Here is a 16,294-nt window from a genome sequence, read left to right on the forward strand (position 1 = left end):
CTTCAGTTCCTTCTTACTGCCTGTGTCGGTCATTGGAACAGTGGAGCGCGATTTAGCTGACCTCCACTTCCCTAGCTACTCGTAGTTCTCGTTCGTCACTTGTCTCGGTCTCCTGGGTCCCATGGCTGCCTGCAAGTTTGTAACCAAACACGCCAGGCTCCGCCTCCGTCCTCTCCAAGTTTGGCTCAACTCGGTGTACCGTCGGGACACGGACCCAAAGGTCACGATAGTCACCATTTCCTCGAGCACCCTAGGCTCCCTAGAATGGTGGCTAACTCCCTCCCTGGTGTGGGCAGGGATGCCGTTCCATCCGCCCCAGCCCTCAACGTCCCTGACAACGGATGCGTCATCTCTCGGCTGGGGTGCTCACCTCGGTCACCTTCGAGCTTAAGGCCTTTGGTCTTCTCAGGAGCTGGCATTCCACATAAATGTTCAAAAATGAGAGCAGTCAGCCTGGCGTGCCAGGGGTTCCAGCAGCAGCTGCGAGGCCGTGGTGTCTCAGTGTTTACAGCCAACACAACGGCCATGTGCTACATAAACAACCAGGGAGGGACATGGTCCTCCCCCTTTTGTCAGGAGGTCATCCATCTCTGGGACTTTTTCATAGCCCATTCGATAAATCTGGTAGTGTCCTTTCTCCCAGGCGTTCGGAACGCCTTGGCGCATTGACTCAGCAGGTCTTTCCTGTCTCATGAGTGGTCGATCTGCCCTGATGTGGTGCATTCTGTTTTCCAGAAGTGGGGATTTTTCCCCACATAGACCTGTTCGCTTACAGTGAGAACAGGACATGCCAGATGTTCTGCTCCTTCCAAGGTCTCTCCGCGGGATCGATCTCGGACGCTTTCGTGATGCCGTGGAAGGACCAACTCCTTTATCCCTTCCCACCGTTCCCGCTGATTCATAGGGTCCTGCTGAAACTCCGCAGGGGCAGAGAGCGCATCATTATGATCATCCAGGCAGCACTGATACACTACGTTGCTCAACCTGTCGATAGCCAACCCAATTACCCTACCACTCCACCCAGACCTCATAACTCAGGATCACGGCAGGCTTCGCCACCCAGATCTGCAGTCTCTTCACCTCACGGTGTGGCTGCTGCATGGCTAAACAGGTAGCAGCAAACCTTCCACCTGGTCAACGTACCTGGCCGAGTGGAAGCGTTTCTCCTACAGGTGCGAAACGCTTGATCTTACTCCTACTGAGGTCTTGATCCCCTCTATTTTGGACTACCCTTGGCCTAAAACAGCAGGACCTAGCGGTATGAGCGCTGAGGGTACACTTGGCAGCCATCCCCACCTTCCAGTCGGGCTAAGGTGGGCATTCTGTGTTCTCACACTCTATGGTTTCAAGGTTCCTCAAGGGCTTGGAGCGCTTATACCCTCAAGTACGCCGCCCAGCCCCAACCTGAGACTTCAACCTGGTTTTAACCAGACTTATGTCTCCCCCATTCGAGCCGTTAGCGACCTGCTCGCTGCTATACCTGTCTTGGAAGACAGTTTTCCTCGTAGTCATTACATCAGCCAGACGAGTCTCCGAGCTCAGGGCTCTTACGGTGGTTCCGCCGTACACTATGTTCCACAAAGACAAGGTGCAGTTACGACCACACCCGGCTTTCCTCCCTAAGGTGGTTTCAGCCTTTCATGCTAACACACTTAACGCAATGGGAGCAACAATTGCACTCCCTGGACGTCCGTAGAGTGCTTGCATTTTATATTGAGCGGACAAAACCATTTCGTAAAACGCCCCAACTCTCTGTTGCGGTAGCAGACCGAAGGAAAGGCCTACCTGTTTCCTCTCGGAGGATCTCATCTTGGGTGATGGCGTGCATCTGCACTTGTTATGATTTGGCTCATATTTCCCCAAGCCACATCACCGTGCCTTCTACCAGGGCTCAGGCTTCATCTGCTGCCTTGCTGGCTCGTGTTCCTATCCACGAGATCTGTCGCGCAGCTCCATGGTCCTCGGTCCATACCTCTGCTTCGCATTATGCTCTGGTTTCAACAGTCAAGAGATGCTGCAGCCTCTGGCTCAGCAGTTTTTACATTCTGCCACATTTCACTCCGACCCCACCGCCTACATAAGGCTTGGAAATCACCTAACTGGAATGGATATGAGAAGCACTCGGAGAAGAAAAGACGGTTACTCACCTTTGTAACTGTTGTTCTTCGAGATGTGTTGCTCATATCCATTCCAAACCCATCCTCCTTCCCCACTGTCAGAGTAGCCGGCAAGAAGGAACTGAAGGGTGGCTGGGTCGGCAGGGGTATATATCCGGCGCCATAGCAGCGCCACTCCGGGGGGCGCCCAGCCGACCCACCGAGTGTTGTTAGGGTAAAAATCTTCCGATGAACATGCACGCGGCGCGCACACACCTAACTGGAGTGAATATGAGCAACACATCTCAAAGAACAACAGTTACAAAGGTGAGTAACCATCTTTTTTTTTAAATGGATAAGTAAAATAGATCCGGAGCTGTAATCTAACCCCACTGTGCCTCTCTGGCACAGAAAAAAAAGCGAGAAAGCACATAGATCTTCTAGCTGAGGATTCCGTTACTGTCATTTACAATGAGGCTCCTTTACTCCACTCTGGCAGAGTAAAGGAGCCGTAATTGACTAACAATGAGAACAATAGTAGCCTGCCTGCTTAGTTGTTACATTTCTTCTCTGTCTCAGGGACACACTCTGCTTCACACATCCCTACGCCTCCAAGCCCAGGATGCAGCAACAGCAAGCAAATGAGAGGGACAGAGTGAGTCTCTCTCACTGAGGGCTGGTCCACACTAGGGGGGGGAAATCGATCTTAGATACGCAACTTCAGCTACGTGAATAACGTAGCTGAAGTCGAATATCTAAGATCGGATTACTCACCCGTCCACACCGCGCGGGATCGATGTTCACGGCTCTCCATGTCGATTCTGGAACTCCGTTGGGGTTGATGGAGTTCCGGAATCGATATAAGCGCGCTCGGGGATCGATATATCGCGTCTAGATTAGACGCGATATATCGATCCCCGAGCAATCGATTTTAACCCGCCGATACGGCGGGTAGTCTGGACGTGGCCTTATTCACATGCAGGCATGGGCCCAGCCCCACCCCCTTAACATCTCTCCACGCATGCACGCCCATCCTCCGCCCCCACCCCCCACTGCCCACAGTGATCTGCCCTCTGCTGTTGGCTGCTCCCAGCAGACATGCCTGGGCTGCCATGGAAGGGGCATTTGTCCTCACAGATTTTTTGCTTCTCCATTTTTCTGCAGGTGTAGGGTGACCAGACAGCAAGTGTGAAAAATCGGGACAGGGGGTGGAGTAATAGGATCCTATATAAGAAAAAGACCCAAAAATCAGGACTGTCCCTATAAAATTGAAACATCTGGTCACCCTATGCAGGGGAGACAAGAAATCTGCAGAAGGTATGAATTCTGCACCTCAGCAGGGGCACAGAATTCCCCAGGAGTAGTGTTGTGTTTGCTGAAGTGATGATATTTCAGTGGAATGTTGGTGATGTACCTGGTACAAGGGGCTGCATCAGAGATGTGTTTTGCTACTATGCTAGATACACGAGGGATCAACAGTGTAGTAAATTTTATGGGATGTAGCCTCATACTTGTGTAATTTATGCAGAAAAGTGATGCCTGTGTTTTTTCCATCTAACTGATACAAAATCAGTATTGCCCACTAAGAATTTTACTCCGCAAAAGGAAGACAAAGCAGCCAGAACTTCAACTGGCCTACTTTACTTGAGTAAAATTACTTACTTGAGTAAATGTCTGCAGGCTTGAGCCCTTGGAGATTAATGACAGCAATCACCTGGTATGGGAAGAATAAAGAGATATATTCATTTATAAGTCTAAATAAATTGTCATCTAAATATCCATAGGCACAAAAACTAATGAATCAGCCATTCGAAGGTAAGTAATAGGCTGAAACAAAGAAACGCTAATAATGTCTAAGTATGGAATAGTAAGAGCACCTGTTTGCCAGTCATAAATCATAGAATATCAGTGTTGGAAGGGACCTCAGGAGGCAGGGCCGGCTCTAGGCCACAGCGTGCCAAGTGCGGGCTTGGGGCGGCATGCCGCAGGGGGCACTCTGCCAGTTGCTGGGAGGGCAGCAGGCGGCTCCGGTGGAGCTGCCGCAGGCATGGCTGCGGACGGTCCGCTGGTCCCGCCGCTCCGGTGGACCTCCCGCAGACACGCCTGCAGCAGCTCCACCAGAGCCGTGGGACCATCGGACCCTCCGCAGAAACGCCTGCGGGAGATCCACTGGAGCCGCGGGACTGGCGAGCGGCAGAGCGCCCCCCGCGGCGTGCCGCCGTGCTTGGGGTGGCGAAATTGCTAGAGCCGGCCCTGTCAGGAGGTCATTTAGTCCAACCTCCTGCTCAAAGCAGGACCAATCCCCAGCTAAATCAAATATTTATTGATGAATATTTATTTCCTCACGTATATGCCTATGTTGTTATAAAGTTCTTACCACACTGTTTCTCCCAAAGAGGTATTTGACTTTGACACCTACACCTTTGTGTTTGGATGACTGAATATTTCCCCTTAGTTTCAGTAACAAGATCCTTATTTCATGTGTCTGAGCAAACCATTTCTACAAATGGTGCCAATCGCAGGCTGGTTTTACAAGCTGAGAAACCCAGTCAAAAGTGTGCTCCATGCCTGCGTCTCTAACTGCCATTATGAGACCTTGCAGAAAAACGAACATTGCGTGGCACCTGGAGAAATGAACCCCACACTGCTCCATAAAGCTGATATGGGCAGGAGTTAACAATGTGATTAGTGGACTAATGGATGATGCACAGTTCTGTGCCTCAATAGCAGCTTGTTCCCAGGGGGATTCTTCTGACCTGCTAAAATCATGTCCAGTCCTAAAACAGTTAAAGGTTGTCTTTGCTATTTACCTTGGAAAATTTGAAACCAATCTGGGGTAGTGAGAGAATTTAACAGTTTTCAGAATATTACATATCCTGATTTAAAAAAAAACAAAACACTTTAAGCAAAAGAGTGTAAGGGGTATTATATCCGGTATCTTAAATCTCCGCAATTTTGAAAAAAAAATAGGGCTCAATTTTGGATATGTAAGGTTAGGGCATCCAGCTTTGCATTTGGATTCACACATCAGCCTTTAGTTCCTTAAATTCACATTATACTGATTAAGTGCTGATTTGTGCATTGCAGTGTATTCTGCCCATTGTGCCTTTAGGTCTGGTTGACACTCAAAAGCTTTCCCAGCTTGTGAAAAACCCATACCCTTAACCAAGATAATTATGCCAACTGAAGTCCCAGTGTAGACAGCATTATACTGTAGGGTGACCAGATGTTAAGGGGAAAATATCAGGACCGCCGCAGGGGGAGCGTTTTTTTTTTCTTTTTTCCACTCACCCATCCAGGGAGTTCGGTGGCAATTCGGCGGAGAGCCCTTCAGTCACGGATGGTCTTCGGCGGTATTTCAGTGGCGGGTAATAAACCTTGCCACCAAAGACAGAAGCACCCGTTGCTGAAATACCACCGAAGACTGTCCGCGACTGAAGGACTCTCTGCCGAATTGCCACCAAAGACCAGGAACAAAATGTTGGGAAAATGGCATCCCGACCATACTCTGGGCGGAATGCGGGGCAAGATCCTCAAAATCAGGACAGTCCCGATTTTATTGGGATGTCTGGTCACCCTATTATACTGGCAAAAAAAGTCTTTTTGATTGTATAGCTTATTTTGTTTGGGGAATTGGTATAAAATAAACTATACCAGCAGAAACTTTTGCCCATATAAGCTGTACTAGCTGGGTTTGCCAGTATAGCTATACCTAGTGTAGACATAGGTCTAAATGACTGTATGTTGCCCACAATGTGAGAAGAGCACACAGAAAGGCTTCCCTTTTGTTTTCTAGGGGCACATAAAAATTATAATTATTTGCTTTTAGCAACAGCTACACTCTGGGGGTACTGCAGAGTCACATTCCCCAGTGGGGGCAACAGGAAGCATTGCTCAGTGAAGCTCTCAGGCATACAGGGGAGTATGGCTGCTGCTAGGTCCCTAGCATACAATCTCCCTGTGTGGCTGGCCAACTCTGCTGGTCAGTGGGGAGCCAGGGGAAAAGGAGGAAGAGCTATGACCTTGCTTCCTCCCTGTTTTTTTTCAGGGTATCTAGTGCACTGAAGAGATGTCAGGGACTGAGATTATGGTCAGTCTCTGAAAATGAAAGGCATACCCAAGGTTGGTAAGCTTCTTGTATCCTGCTCTTCTTTTGTCCATCTTTGTAGAGGCAGCCGCAGTCTGTCTCAAAACATTTAACAGCATAATTATTAAAAACATCAAAAAATGAATTCAGCCTAAATATTTCCTAGTGCAAAGAAAAGAATATTGGCAAAGAAGGGCTCCTGAAGCAAAGATTTAACCAAAAGACAGCAAGGAAGCTAAATAAATGAATCACCAGCGAGTTTTGTGGCGCTATGTGTTGAGAGTTAGAACTATTTAGAAGAGACTGGTTTGGTCCTGCTCCCATTAAAATACTGTTGATTCCCAAGGGAGTAGAATTGGTCCAGTATGTAAATTTTTAAAGATTAAATGGAAAGAATAGCATGCTTTCTTTAAAAGAGTATTCTTTAAATTGTGGGAATATATATGTATTAGTACAGGTAGCATGTAGCTGACATCATATTGCTATGGTCCATCTGGTGAATACATATTTTAGAATGGGTACTAGTTTAAAATGAATGTATCTCTGTCAAGTAAATATGTACTACGGTAATTTTAAAAAAATATTTATGTTATCCTATTATAAGAATCATTGTGGCGTAAGCAATTATTAACATGTGATTTCTAACAAGAATGGTTGAGAAGGATTTTAGTATATTTATGTATGACAACTCGTATAGGATGAGTTTATAACAATAAAAGAATTACAAGTCCTTCTTTTGATATAATTCTCTTAGCTCTTATAGAGTTTGCTGATTGAACATAATTTCAACAGTAACACCAGTTCTCTGAATTAGTAATAATTAATTTCTGCATCCCTCTAGCATTCAAGGACAATATCTTATTAAGAGTGACATTTCATTTCACAGATCCTAAAAAAAAAAGTCCCATTATCGTAAATTAATGTCCTTCATATCACTTCTATTAATATGGTTTGTTATAACTGGAGAAGCATAATTTGTTCTATATTTTATATATATTAATAAGTATAACCATCTGCATCAAGTAGCGAGCAGAGGAGAGGAATCTCTTTAAGTAAGGCTTTGATCTTATGAGGCTGAATCATAACTAAATGTACTTTTCATGCTATTGTTATCCAGAAAACACCTGTGTTGCTACTAGTTTTCATATTCAAAGGCCTGTTTTATTTTACTTTAAATTTAAAGCTCTTGTATCTCATGTCTGTGCAAATAAAGCTCCTCCAGCAAACCAGCCAGGAAAACATATGATACCATTTGCAATTGCAGAATGTGGCATGCTGTTCTTCTGTAATTATAATGGCCTGAGCAGTGTGGGGTTGGATAGCCTTCCTTAACAATCATTAATCTATTGAGTCTTAGTTACTGTGGCCCATCTTGGAGAACAGCAGTCCTTGGCGTGAGGCACCTTGGGCTGTGAATTGGTTGTGAGCAAGGGATAGCCTTGTTTGTTACATTCTGCTGCTTGCTGTTCCCTGAGGAGTCTGGGAAGAGATTTTTTTTCATCTTCGTGATTGCTGTTTGCCCTCTCCCTCGCTCTCCTGCTTGTCCCTTTATTTCTCCTTGTTGTGAAAGTTTCTTTCTGTGTGACTGGGAGTCTGTTTAGCAGACCATATTGCGAGTGAAGGCGCATTGTTTGTTGCCTGATTTTGGCAACACTGGGCAGTCAGCTGGGATGTAATTAAGACTCTGAGAACAGGCTGTCTTCTCCACAGGAAAGGCATGTTAGATGTTGCTGGGATTTGGGGCTGTCAGTTTGGCCAAGGCTGAAGAGTGAATGCTAGGGACAGTGATCTTTTCTTTCATTTATAATCCCTTTATGTACAGTGTATGCACTTGGCAAAGTTTACATATAACCTAGTGACTGGAGCATACAAGCCAATGCGGCTAAATTAGCATATGTTACATGTATATTTTAGTAATATTTTAAAGCAAGTGCAAATTTCCAAAGTGAATTATGCATGTATGACAGAAATAGGGTTGTGTTGCACTGGGTGTCAAATCCCACAACTTTTTGTCAAGACCATGGATTTTACATTAAAGAGGCAGAGAGACTAAATGAAGTAAAACAGTTTTAATTTTTAACGGTTTGGTCAAGCCCAAGAAACCACTCTCTGACAGTTATAACTGACATTTGAATAATTGGATTAATTTAGAGAGGAGAAAATCCTGTATTGATAGTTATGCTTGGTCTATATATTTTTTTTATTTAGGGATGGAGTTGAGTGGCTTAATTATTTAAAGTTCACTTCGTGCAATACAAAATACTGCTCTTCTGAAACTTTAGACTGAATTGCAGGAGGAAAAAAAATCCTGCGTAAAATATTTCATTTTCTACAGAAGCAAGCTTAAGAAAGCATTATAAAACATCATTTTCCAACTTGTACATTACATCAGTATAATGTAAAGAAAACTCAAAGAGATAAAAAAGTGTCATTTGTGGCCTAAAGCACTAATTTCAGAGATGCACAAAGGTCAGTGGACCAGATTCTGATCATCTTTACACAAGTATAAATCCAGACTAATAACATTGACTTTAGCATTATCCCAGATTTATGAGGAAAGTGAAATCAGAAACTATCCCAGTTTTTTTAAAGCAGTATCACATTCCTTTGGATTCACATTAGATTTCAAGTCTCTGTTCATAAGAAAATTAACATTAAAATGAATAATAGTTATGAACTAATGAGCCTTTCCTGATAATTCTGTTAATGAACTGCTTTTACTAAATTGTGGCATAAAGCTAGAAGGGCTAACTATTGAAATAAAGAGTCTAGAATACTGTTTGCTGCTGGCTTTATCATTATTTTACTCAGCGGGACATTGACAGATATTAACACTCAGACAAGAAGTGTTGATCCACTGTTTATGATATTAACACCTAGTTAGAGAAGTATAAAACGTGCACTTGGAATCCAACACACAGACATGTACCTATGCATTCGGATAGGTAGAAATGTTCATTTAAAGGTTATAAATTTCACTCGAGCTTTGGTAGTTGTAAAACTATTGCACCACATTTAAAAACAAAACATAACAAGTAAACTATATCCTTAGTATGCTATAGTACCTGCCATGTTGCACTTAAATGTTACACCATCAGAAATTATGTTAATAAAATAATATTGTGTAAGAAAGGACAATCAGTCTTACATTGGAGATAAGAGAGCATATTGTTTAAACTAATTTTGTACATTTTAGTCTTGAAAACTTCTAAACATTATTGAAATGCTGTATCGTTTGCTTTGCAAATGGGGTAGTCAGGCTTCCTTGTAACCAGACTAGCAATCCTTGGGGGATTCTCAAAGCTTTTTAAAATTATGGTGGGGTTTTTTTCTGGGTCAGTCTAAGTCAGTCCCAAGGGTGAAGTTGCCATCTGTCCTTTATATTAAAAGAATCTCCTATATTATATACCTGATGTTCTTGTCCCAGAGATAAATGTTGTTAATTAAAGGACAGCATTTGTCCTTTATGTAGAATAAAGATTCTTTCCAGCCTTAATAATTTCTGGGTTCTGTACGTGCCTGTAAGTATTGCCTAACCTAAATGTGATTTCTTATTAATTCAAAATCTTTGGTACATGTGGGGAGTTTAGTCGATGGTTTAGTAACCCAAACAGGGATATACCATCATTTCAGACACTGATGGTAGAACAGAGGATATAGGTTTTTGATGTACAGTAGTTAATTTATTTGAGGCAAATCCCCATTTGGGAGTGTTGCCTAAGAAAGGACTGCAGGTTTCAACCCTTTGTAATACAATTTTCTCTACCTCCACCTTCCTAACTACCTCCTCCCAGCATGCACTTGTTCTTGAGCAATGCTGCACTTTTCATCTAACCCTATATCTTTAATGTCCATTATACCCCCAACACTCCTTCCATTTAGTGAGCATCTCAAGGTTATACTTATTTGAGGAGTTCCATTCCAAACACAAACTACACATGTTCTATAACAGCACATTTACATGAGCCAGGCAATAAAGAATTTTATTCCTGTTCTTGTTCCTGTGTCCGGAGGGGTTTTAGTAGAATCTTGTAAATGAGGATTTCTCATTAGCAGAGTGGCATTAAGAAGAAGAAGGAGTGTGCCTTTGTGGTTGTAGTGGTCAGGGGTGGCTCTCTCTATTTCGCTGCCCCAATCACGGCAGTGAGACAGGCTTCAGCAGCATGCCTGCGTGAGGTCCGCTGGTAATGTGGTTTCAGCAGCATGCCTGCGTGAGGTCCGCTGGTAATGTGGTTTCAGCAGCATGTCTGTGGGAGGTCCGCTGGTAACGCGGATTTGGCGACATGCCTGCGGGAGGTCCGCTGGTAACGCGGATTCGGCGACATGCCTGCGGGAGGTCTGCCAGTCCCACTTGGTGTGCTGGTGCCTGGAGCCGCCCCGGTAGTGGTACCTCTGGCCCATGGTCACACTTAGTAATTCAATCACCTTTAAATACCACTGGTTTTTATGCTGTTTTCTGTCAGGATGTCTCAGGATTTTCTTTTTTTATATTGCATCCTTCTCTTGCCTGGCTGACTTGTAGCTTATAAGCTGTTCACTCAGGCAGTGGGCATTCTCTGTGTGCCTCCAGAAAGTCCCTAGAAAGTTGTGGGTACCATCATAAACAATTTAATAATAATTATTATTTTAATCTGTTATTAGATGCTTGCCATCTTCATACATCTTCTTTCCTCTCTTAATCTTGTGTGATATGAAAACAAAATACAGAAGGTGAACCATATCAGAGTTCATCCACGTGCCATGAAGGAAAACTAAGATCTATATTCTGATTGCTAGGCCAGATTCTGATGTCAGAGGAACTCCACAAATGTCTCAGAATAGTATCAGTTGTGGAAAACATTTGGAAGCAATAAACTGGGATCTTAATTCCAGTAAGCAGGAGGCTGGTACGTCCCTTCTGAATATCATGTGTATGGTCCATGGAAAGAGAGTATGCAGAATTCTCTCACAGTATTCAGGATACAAGCGTCATAAGCATAGTGACACACATTTTATTTCAATCCCTTGGAGCTGATGGACTCACGATAGCTCACAAAGCTATGTCTCCTGTGCAGAAGCTCAAGTCACGGCTACCACAGCCTCAGGTCAGCGAGTTATCCCTTATAAATATCTTTTTTAATTAATGGAGATTCCTTATAGTGATTTAGTTTGCTTTTTTAAAGTAAGAAAATCTGCAAGTCGGTTACATTCTTAGGTGTTTTTTGTTTGCTCTGTCCAAATTGATTGCGGTAAGTGTGAACAGTGTTCTCTGAAATTTCACACATTAAAGTAGATTGAGAAATTATTCCAGGGGTAGGATAGAAAATGGTTATTGGAGCTGTGGTTCAGTCAAAGTTAAAGGCTGGGCCAGTTCCTAAGGAATTCTCTGGTAGGACAGAGTAGCCATAAATCCAAGGATGGCCACCTGAGGATTTCCTCTGCATGGTGGAGTGATCCGGTGATGTAAAGGTGACACAGTGAAACCTGTGCCACTCTTCCTCTAACTCTGTCTTTATGTCGTTGGTGACCCCCACCTGCTGTAAGTGCCACTTGGGCACAAAAGTAGAACAGCTCTGAGATCAGCCTCATGTTCAGGAGTAGCATAAAGATGGGTTCATAGCTACCTTTTTCCCTTCTCTTTCAAGCTGCACCAAGATCAGGAGGGACACAAGCCAGGATATGGTCCCTGTTATTAAGAGAGCTCATAAAAAAAAATCGTAGTTAGACAAAGAATGTAAGTTAAAAGACAGTGTAAAAACCATTTGCCTAATTCTGAGAGTGAGTAACTGGCAAATTAATTTCTTGGTTAGAACACAAATGAACATGCAGAGAATTCATCTTTCAGCAAATAAAAAGGTGTATGTTGACAGATGAGGCTTGTTGTTTTAAATGACCATGTTAAAAATTATGCAAAAATATGAGTAACTCACAAATAAAACACAGCTGAAGGATATAGCAACCCTCAACTGATATTACACTGCAGGTTCATTTTCAAAGACAATCACTACCTAGCAATTCTGAAATGCTACGAGGTTGTCACTGACATTTTGTGTACAAGAGATAGTGATAAATGGATTATTTTAAATGTCATTCTACAGCTTCTTAGAGTTGCAAGTTAGACTTCTAATATACAGTTGTTGGTTAGCATATACTTCACCAATCCTTTGTGATGAAATAATCTTCCCAAGTTGCATGCGGAAATGTCAGTTCCTTTCTTCTTAAAATCACACAATATGCATAACAGAATGTGGAATCATATTTAACTGTTTATAGAAAACTTCCCCAAGAATTCCTACTATCCAGTAGCATTTCATATCATATGTTTAACACTGGCCTTGTTACTTTGTGTTTCCCCCCGGATAATATTGATTAAACTGCAGAAGGTTTCTTTGCAGTTAATGGGGGGCACACTTTAAAATTTAGATCATTAACATTTAAACAGATTTTAATTGTTAAGCATAACAAATTTATACAGATAGGTTCAATTGCTTCAATTAATTGACATTTACATGTTCAGAGATCTTTTGCTGGGGCTATTCTCATAAAACTTTAAGGGTCCCAGGAGTTCTCTATGCCATTCTTTCCATTTTGTGTCTTCTGTTCTCTCCATATTATTTCTTTGAAAGTGCTGGGCTCTTTCTAACTGCCAGTTACTAAAATCAAATTTCTTTTAGCCTTTTACATGGAGAGGTGTTCAACCAGTGGTCCAGGGCCTCCTGGGGGGCCATGAGCAGGTTTCAGGGGGTCTGCCAAACAAGGCCAGCATTAGACTCGCCGAGGCTCAGGACAGAAAGCTGACGTCCCACTGCATGGGGCAGAAGACCAGGGCTCTGAGCCCTGTCACCTGGGGCTGAAGCTGAAGTCTGAGCATTGTAGCTTCACAGGGGGCCCCTGTGGTCTGAGGCCCCAGGCAATTGTCCTGCTTGCGACCCCTAATGCCAGTCCTGGCTTTTATATGCAGAAAAACAGTGGTTGTGACACAGGTGGGCCTTGGAGTTTTTATAGCATGTTGAGGGGTTCTCAGAAGGAAAAAGGTTGAGAATCCCTGTCCTAGAGGACAGTGTTTGGACACTACACCAGAGTCTGCTGCCCCAAGATCCAGAGGATGTCTCTGCTGTTCTCAGGGCATCTTCAGGTTACGGGAAAGTAAGGTCCTTGCCTTTTCTGTTAGAAGCAAACCACATTTCCACATTCTCCTGTCTGACGGAAACTCAGTGACTTTCAGCTCATGGAGTTTTCTGTTCCTTCTACATTTTTTCTGGCGCAGGGTTCTGGCTCTTTTTTTCAGGATATTATCTTGTTGGATGTAATCACTATTTTATACATTCAAAGTATATTGATTTTACTACACCTCAACTATGGGGACATAATATGGGGTATCTTTTTAAGCAGAAAATTACTATCAAGTTAACCATAGTACCTAATCAAACCATTAAGATAATACTAAATTATGAACCCACTACAATTATATAGAATATAAGTGGAGGGAAGGGAACTGGAGGTGGAATATCTCTAGCTCCATTATGCTCCATAAAATAGTATAAAATTGAAAAATAGCAAATGCATTCCTCTCTGTTTCTTTAGAAACATTCTGGCCACTACTAACTGCATATATATAATTCCAAATATGTTGATAGAGGATACACTCTATTAATGGAAACTTGGTCATGTACCTTGGGATAGTCTTCCAAGTCACCAAGCCCATTGTACAGTGACAGAGAAGGGAAGAATTGGAGGGGGCCCAAGGAAGAGTGCAGTTTGGTCATACATTGATGGCAAGACATCCAAGAAGTGATGTCGGGTGGGGGAGGGAGTTGAGGTCTGGGCTTGAGTGGATGACAACTAGGTCAGGAATGGAGAAAAAGAGCTGTGAATTGTTGGTATAAAGTTGGTAGTTAAAGCTGTGTGAATAGATAGGATCACTTAGAGAAAAGATATTAACAGAAAAGAAGAATGGACTAAGGAGAGATCCCTGTTGGTCAAGGGAGGAGGAGGACCCTCTGAAACAAACATTGAAAGAGTGATCACTGATGTGGTTTCAGAGACATGAAAGCCAAGGGATTTAAGATTTAATGAATGTGTGATCAACAGTGTTGAAAGAGAGGTGGAAGAGGATGGGAATGGAATACAGACCTGGGATTTGGCTAGGGAAATAAGATTAGAAACTTTGCTGAAAGCAATTTCGGGGCAATGGAGAAGGCAGAAGCCAGATTGAGTATATCCAGAAAGGAATTTGAGGGGAGGAGCTCGAAGCAACATTTGTAAATGTTCAGTGGGCGGAAAGGTGAAGGGAGTTGCAGCAGTAGTTAAAGAGGAAGTTGAGGTTTCAGAGAGGTTTTCCAAGGATGGGAGAGACCAGGGCATGCTTCCGCCTTAAGAGGAGCTTGCTATAGCAAGCAAAAGGTTGAGGAGGAGAGAGGAGAAGGGAAGAGGTGAGTAAAGTTAGTAGCCCAGAGGGAATATGGTCAAAGGGGCTTGATACTGGAATCTGCTGACCCAGTTACCACTAACAGGTTTCTTGAAGAAGACTAGCCTTGTCCTTGAAGCTGGAGGTAGGACCTGTCTTATGGAAGACAACTTGTGTCAGAAGCTGGGGTGTTTTTCTTGGTAGCTAGTGATTTACCCTGCCAAGTTGGATTGATCCTAGGTGTGGCAGATAATCTAGGAAAAATAGCAACCACACTCTGATGGCTCTCCACAAATCTTTGATTAGCAGGCTTCTTTCCAGAGCCTCTGCCTTCAGTGGTGATAGGATCCATTTTGTGAGGAAAGGACACCCTCATCTGAAAAGGGAGCAAATATAGATGAAAAATAAAATGACTTCTTCAATAAATAAGTGTCTTTTTCCTGTAATAATATTCTAGATTGAGAAAAATTAGAATGGAATGCACTAGAGATTAATATAAGGAAAGGCACTACAATTTTTTACATATACACATGTGCACTCTGTTTTATGCATCTGTTTCTGAAGTTAGAAACTGGTAAGAAGACAGAACAGTTTCAAGTATGGAAAGTGTAAAATGTACTTTTACATTGCAGCATCATGTTACTTCAGGATTTCTACTAACTTGAAAATAAGAATATTTGCTCCAGAGGGACTCAGATCCACACATAGATATTTTATGAAGGAAATAAATATTTTAAAATGCAAACACCAGAGTGTGTTGGTCCTTCAAAACAGGGTCAGAGACTTGTTCATCTTTTAGAAGTGTTGTTTTTTTAATGTATATCACTACAAACACTGAACCTTTCATGATAAAATAACTACTCTGTTACTTTTGCCAGTTGAAAAGAAACATACAGAGCTCCTTTTTATTTCTAAAGATCACAAGATTTCTGTAAATAGTGTAACAGGGCTTTGCTATATTGGGGAAGATGTAAGTTTTTAAAAAGTTGATTTATTCTATCCGGACCGCACAGAGGAGACCACCAGAATAGCATCTGACTGACAAGTTAAGTCATGTTACTTTTAATGAAGATAATTTCCTCAATGAAAGCATTGCTACGGCTTTGCTCATCTTAAGGCAAATGCATCTTTTCTCCAGTTGGTCATTGTCTCTTTACCGCCAAAATATTTAACAAAACACTTGGGGGACCATATTGTGTCTGGTCTTAGCAAGGATGTGCAAAGGGGACAGAGGAACCAAGTGCTGTTCACAGGAGCCAGGGACATTTGCAGTCCCTGCAGTCTTCTGACTACCATCAGCTAGAACCTCTGTGTGCTCTAGGCAGGCTAAAAAGAGAGCTGAGAAGATTCAGAGCCATCTGAATCTAGCACAGATACACACACTAGATAGTGGAGGTGTTGTATTATGCTACTTTGTAATGAGTACTGCAATGGGCTGCTTCTCTTTGTGCACCGCAAACTCAGAGTCATTGTGCCTAACTGTGTTAGAATGCATCCTGAGGTTCCTTACAAACCCCAAAGTAGGCCTGTGGTTTTGGTTGCCTGGCCATTAATTTTGACACACATTTGTTTTTTTTAGGCAAGAATCTAGATGTACTTTGTGCACCCATGTAAAAATTGTCTAGCTAGATTAGCTCTTTGAGTGGTTTCTAGACTGGTGGTAGGTAAAAGCAACAAAGGGCTAAACTGCAATAATGTACAGAAAAAGAATATAGACAATGGAGT

The 16,294-nt window shown here is 42.9% G+C and overlaps 1 protein-coding gene across 4 annotated transcripts in view; it reads left to right on the forward strand.

The window, feature by feature from the left end:
• FTO (FTO alpha-ketoglutarate dependent dioxygenase) overlaps positions 1-16,294 on the forward strand; it is a 342,599-nt gene that overhangs the window by 204,234 nt on the left and 122,071 nt on the right. Inside the window, exons 9-10 of one of the 4 annotated variants that reach the window (XM_050922555.1) lie at positions 2,676-2,751; positions 6,145-6,168. The exons of 2 other annotated variants lie outside the window; for them this stretch is intronic. In XM_050922555.1, the coding sequence (XP_050778512.1) occupies positions 2,676-2,751; positions 6,145-6,153 (85 nt within the window). In that variant the 3' untranslated portion in view covers positions 6,154-6,168. Of the gene's footprint in view, positions 1-2,675; positions 2,752-6,144; positions 6,219-16,294 lie in introns of those variants that run through there. One more of the 4 variants, XM_050922554.1, reaches the window with a different exon arrangement.

This window comes from Gopherus flavomarginatus, chromosome 14 (assembly GCF_025201925.1).
Source record: "Gopherus flavomarginatus isolate rGopFla2 chromosome 14, rGopFla2.mat.asm, whole genome shotgun sequence".
Classification (NCBI taxonomy): domain Eukaryota; kingdom Metazoa; phylum Chordata; order Testudines; family Testudinidae; genus Gopherus; species Gopherus flavomarginatus.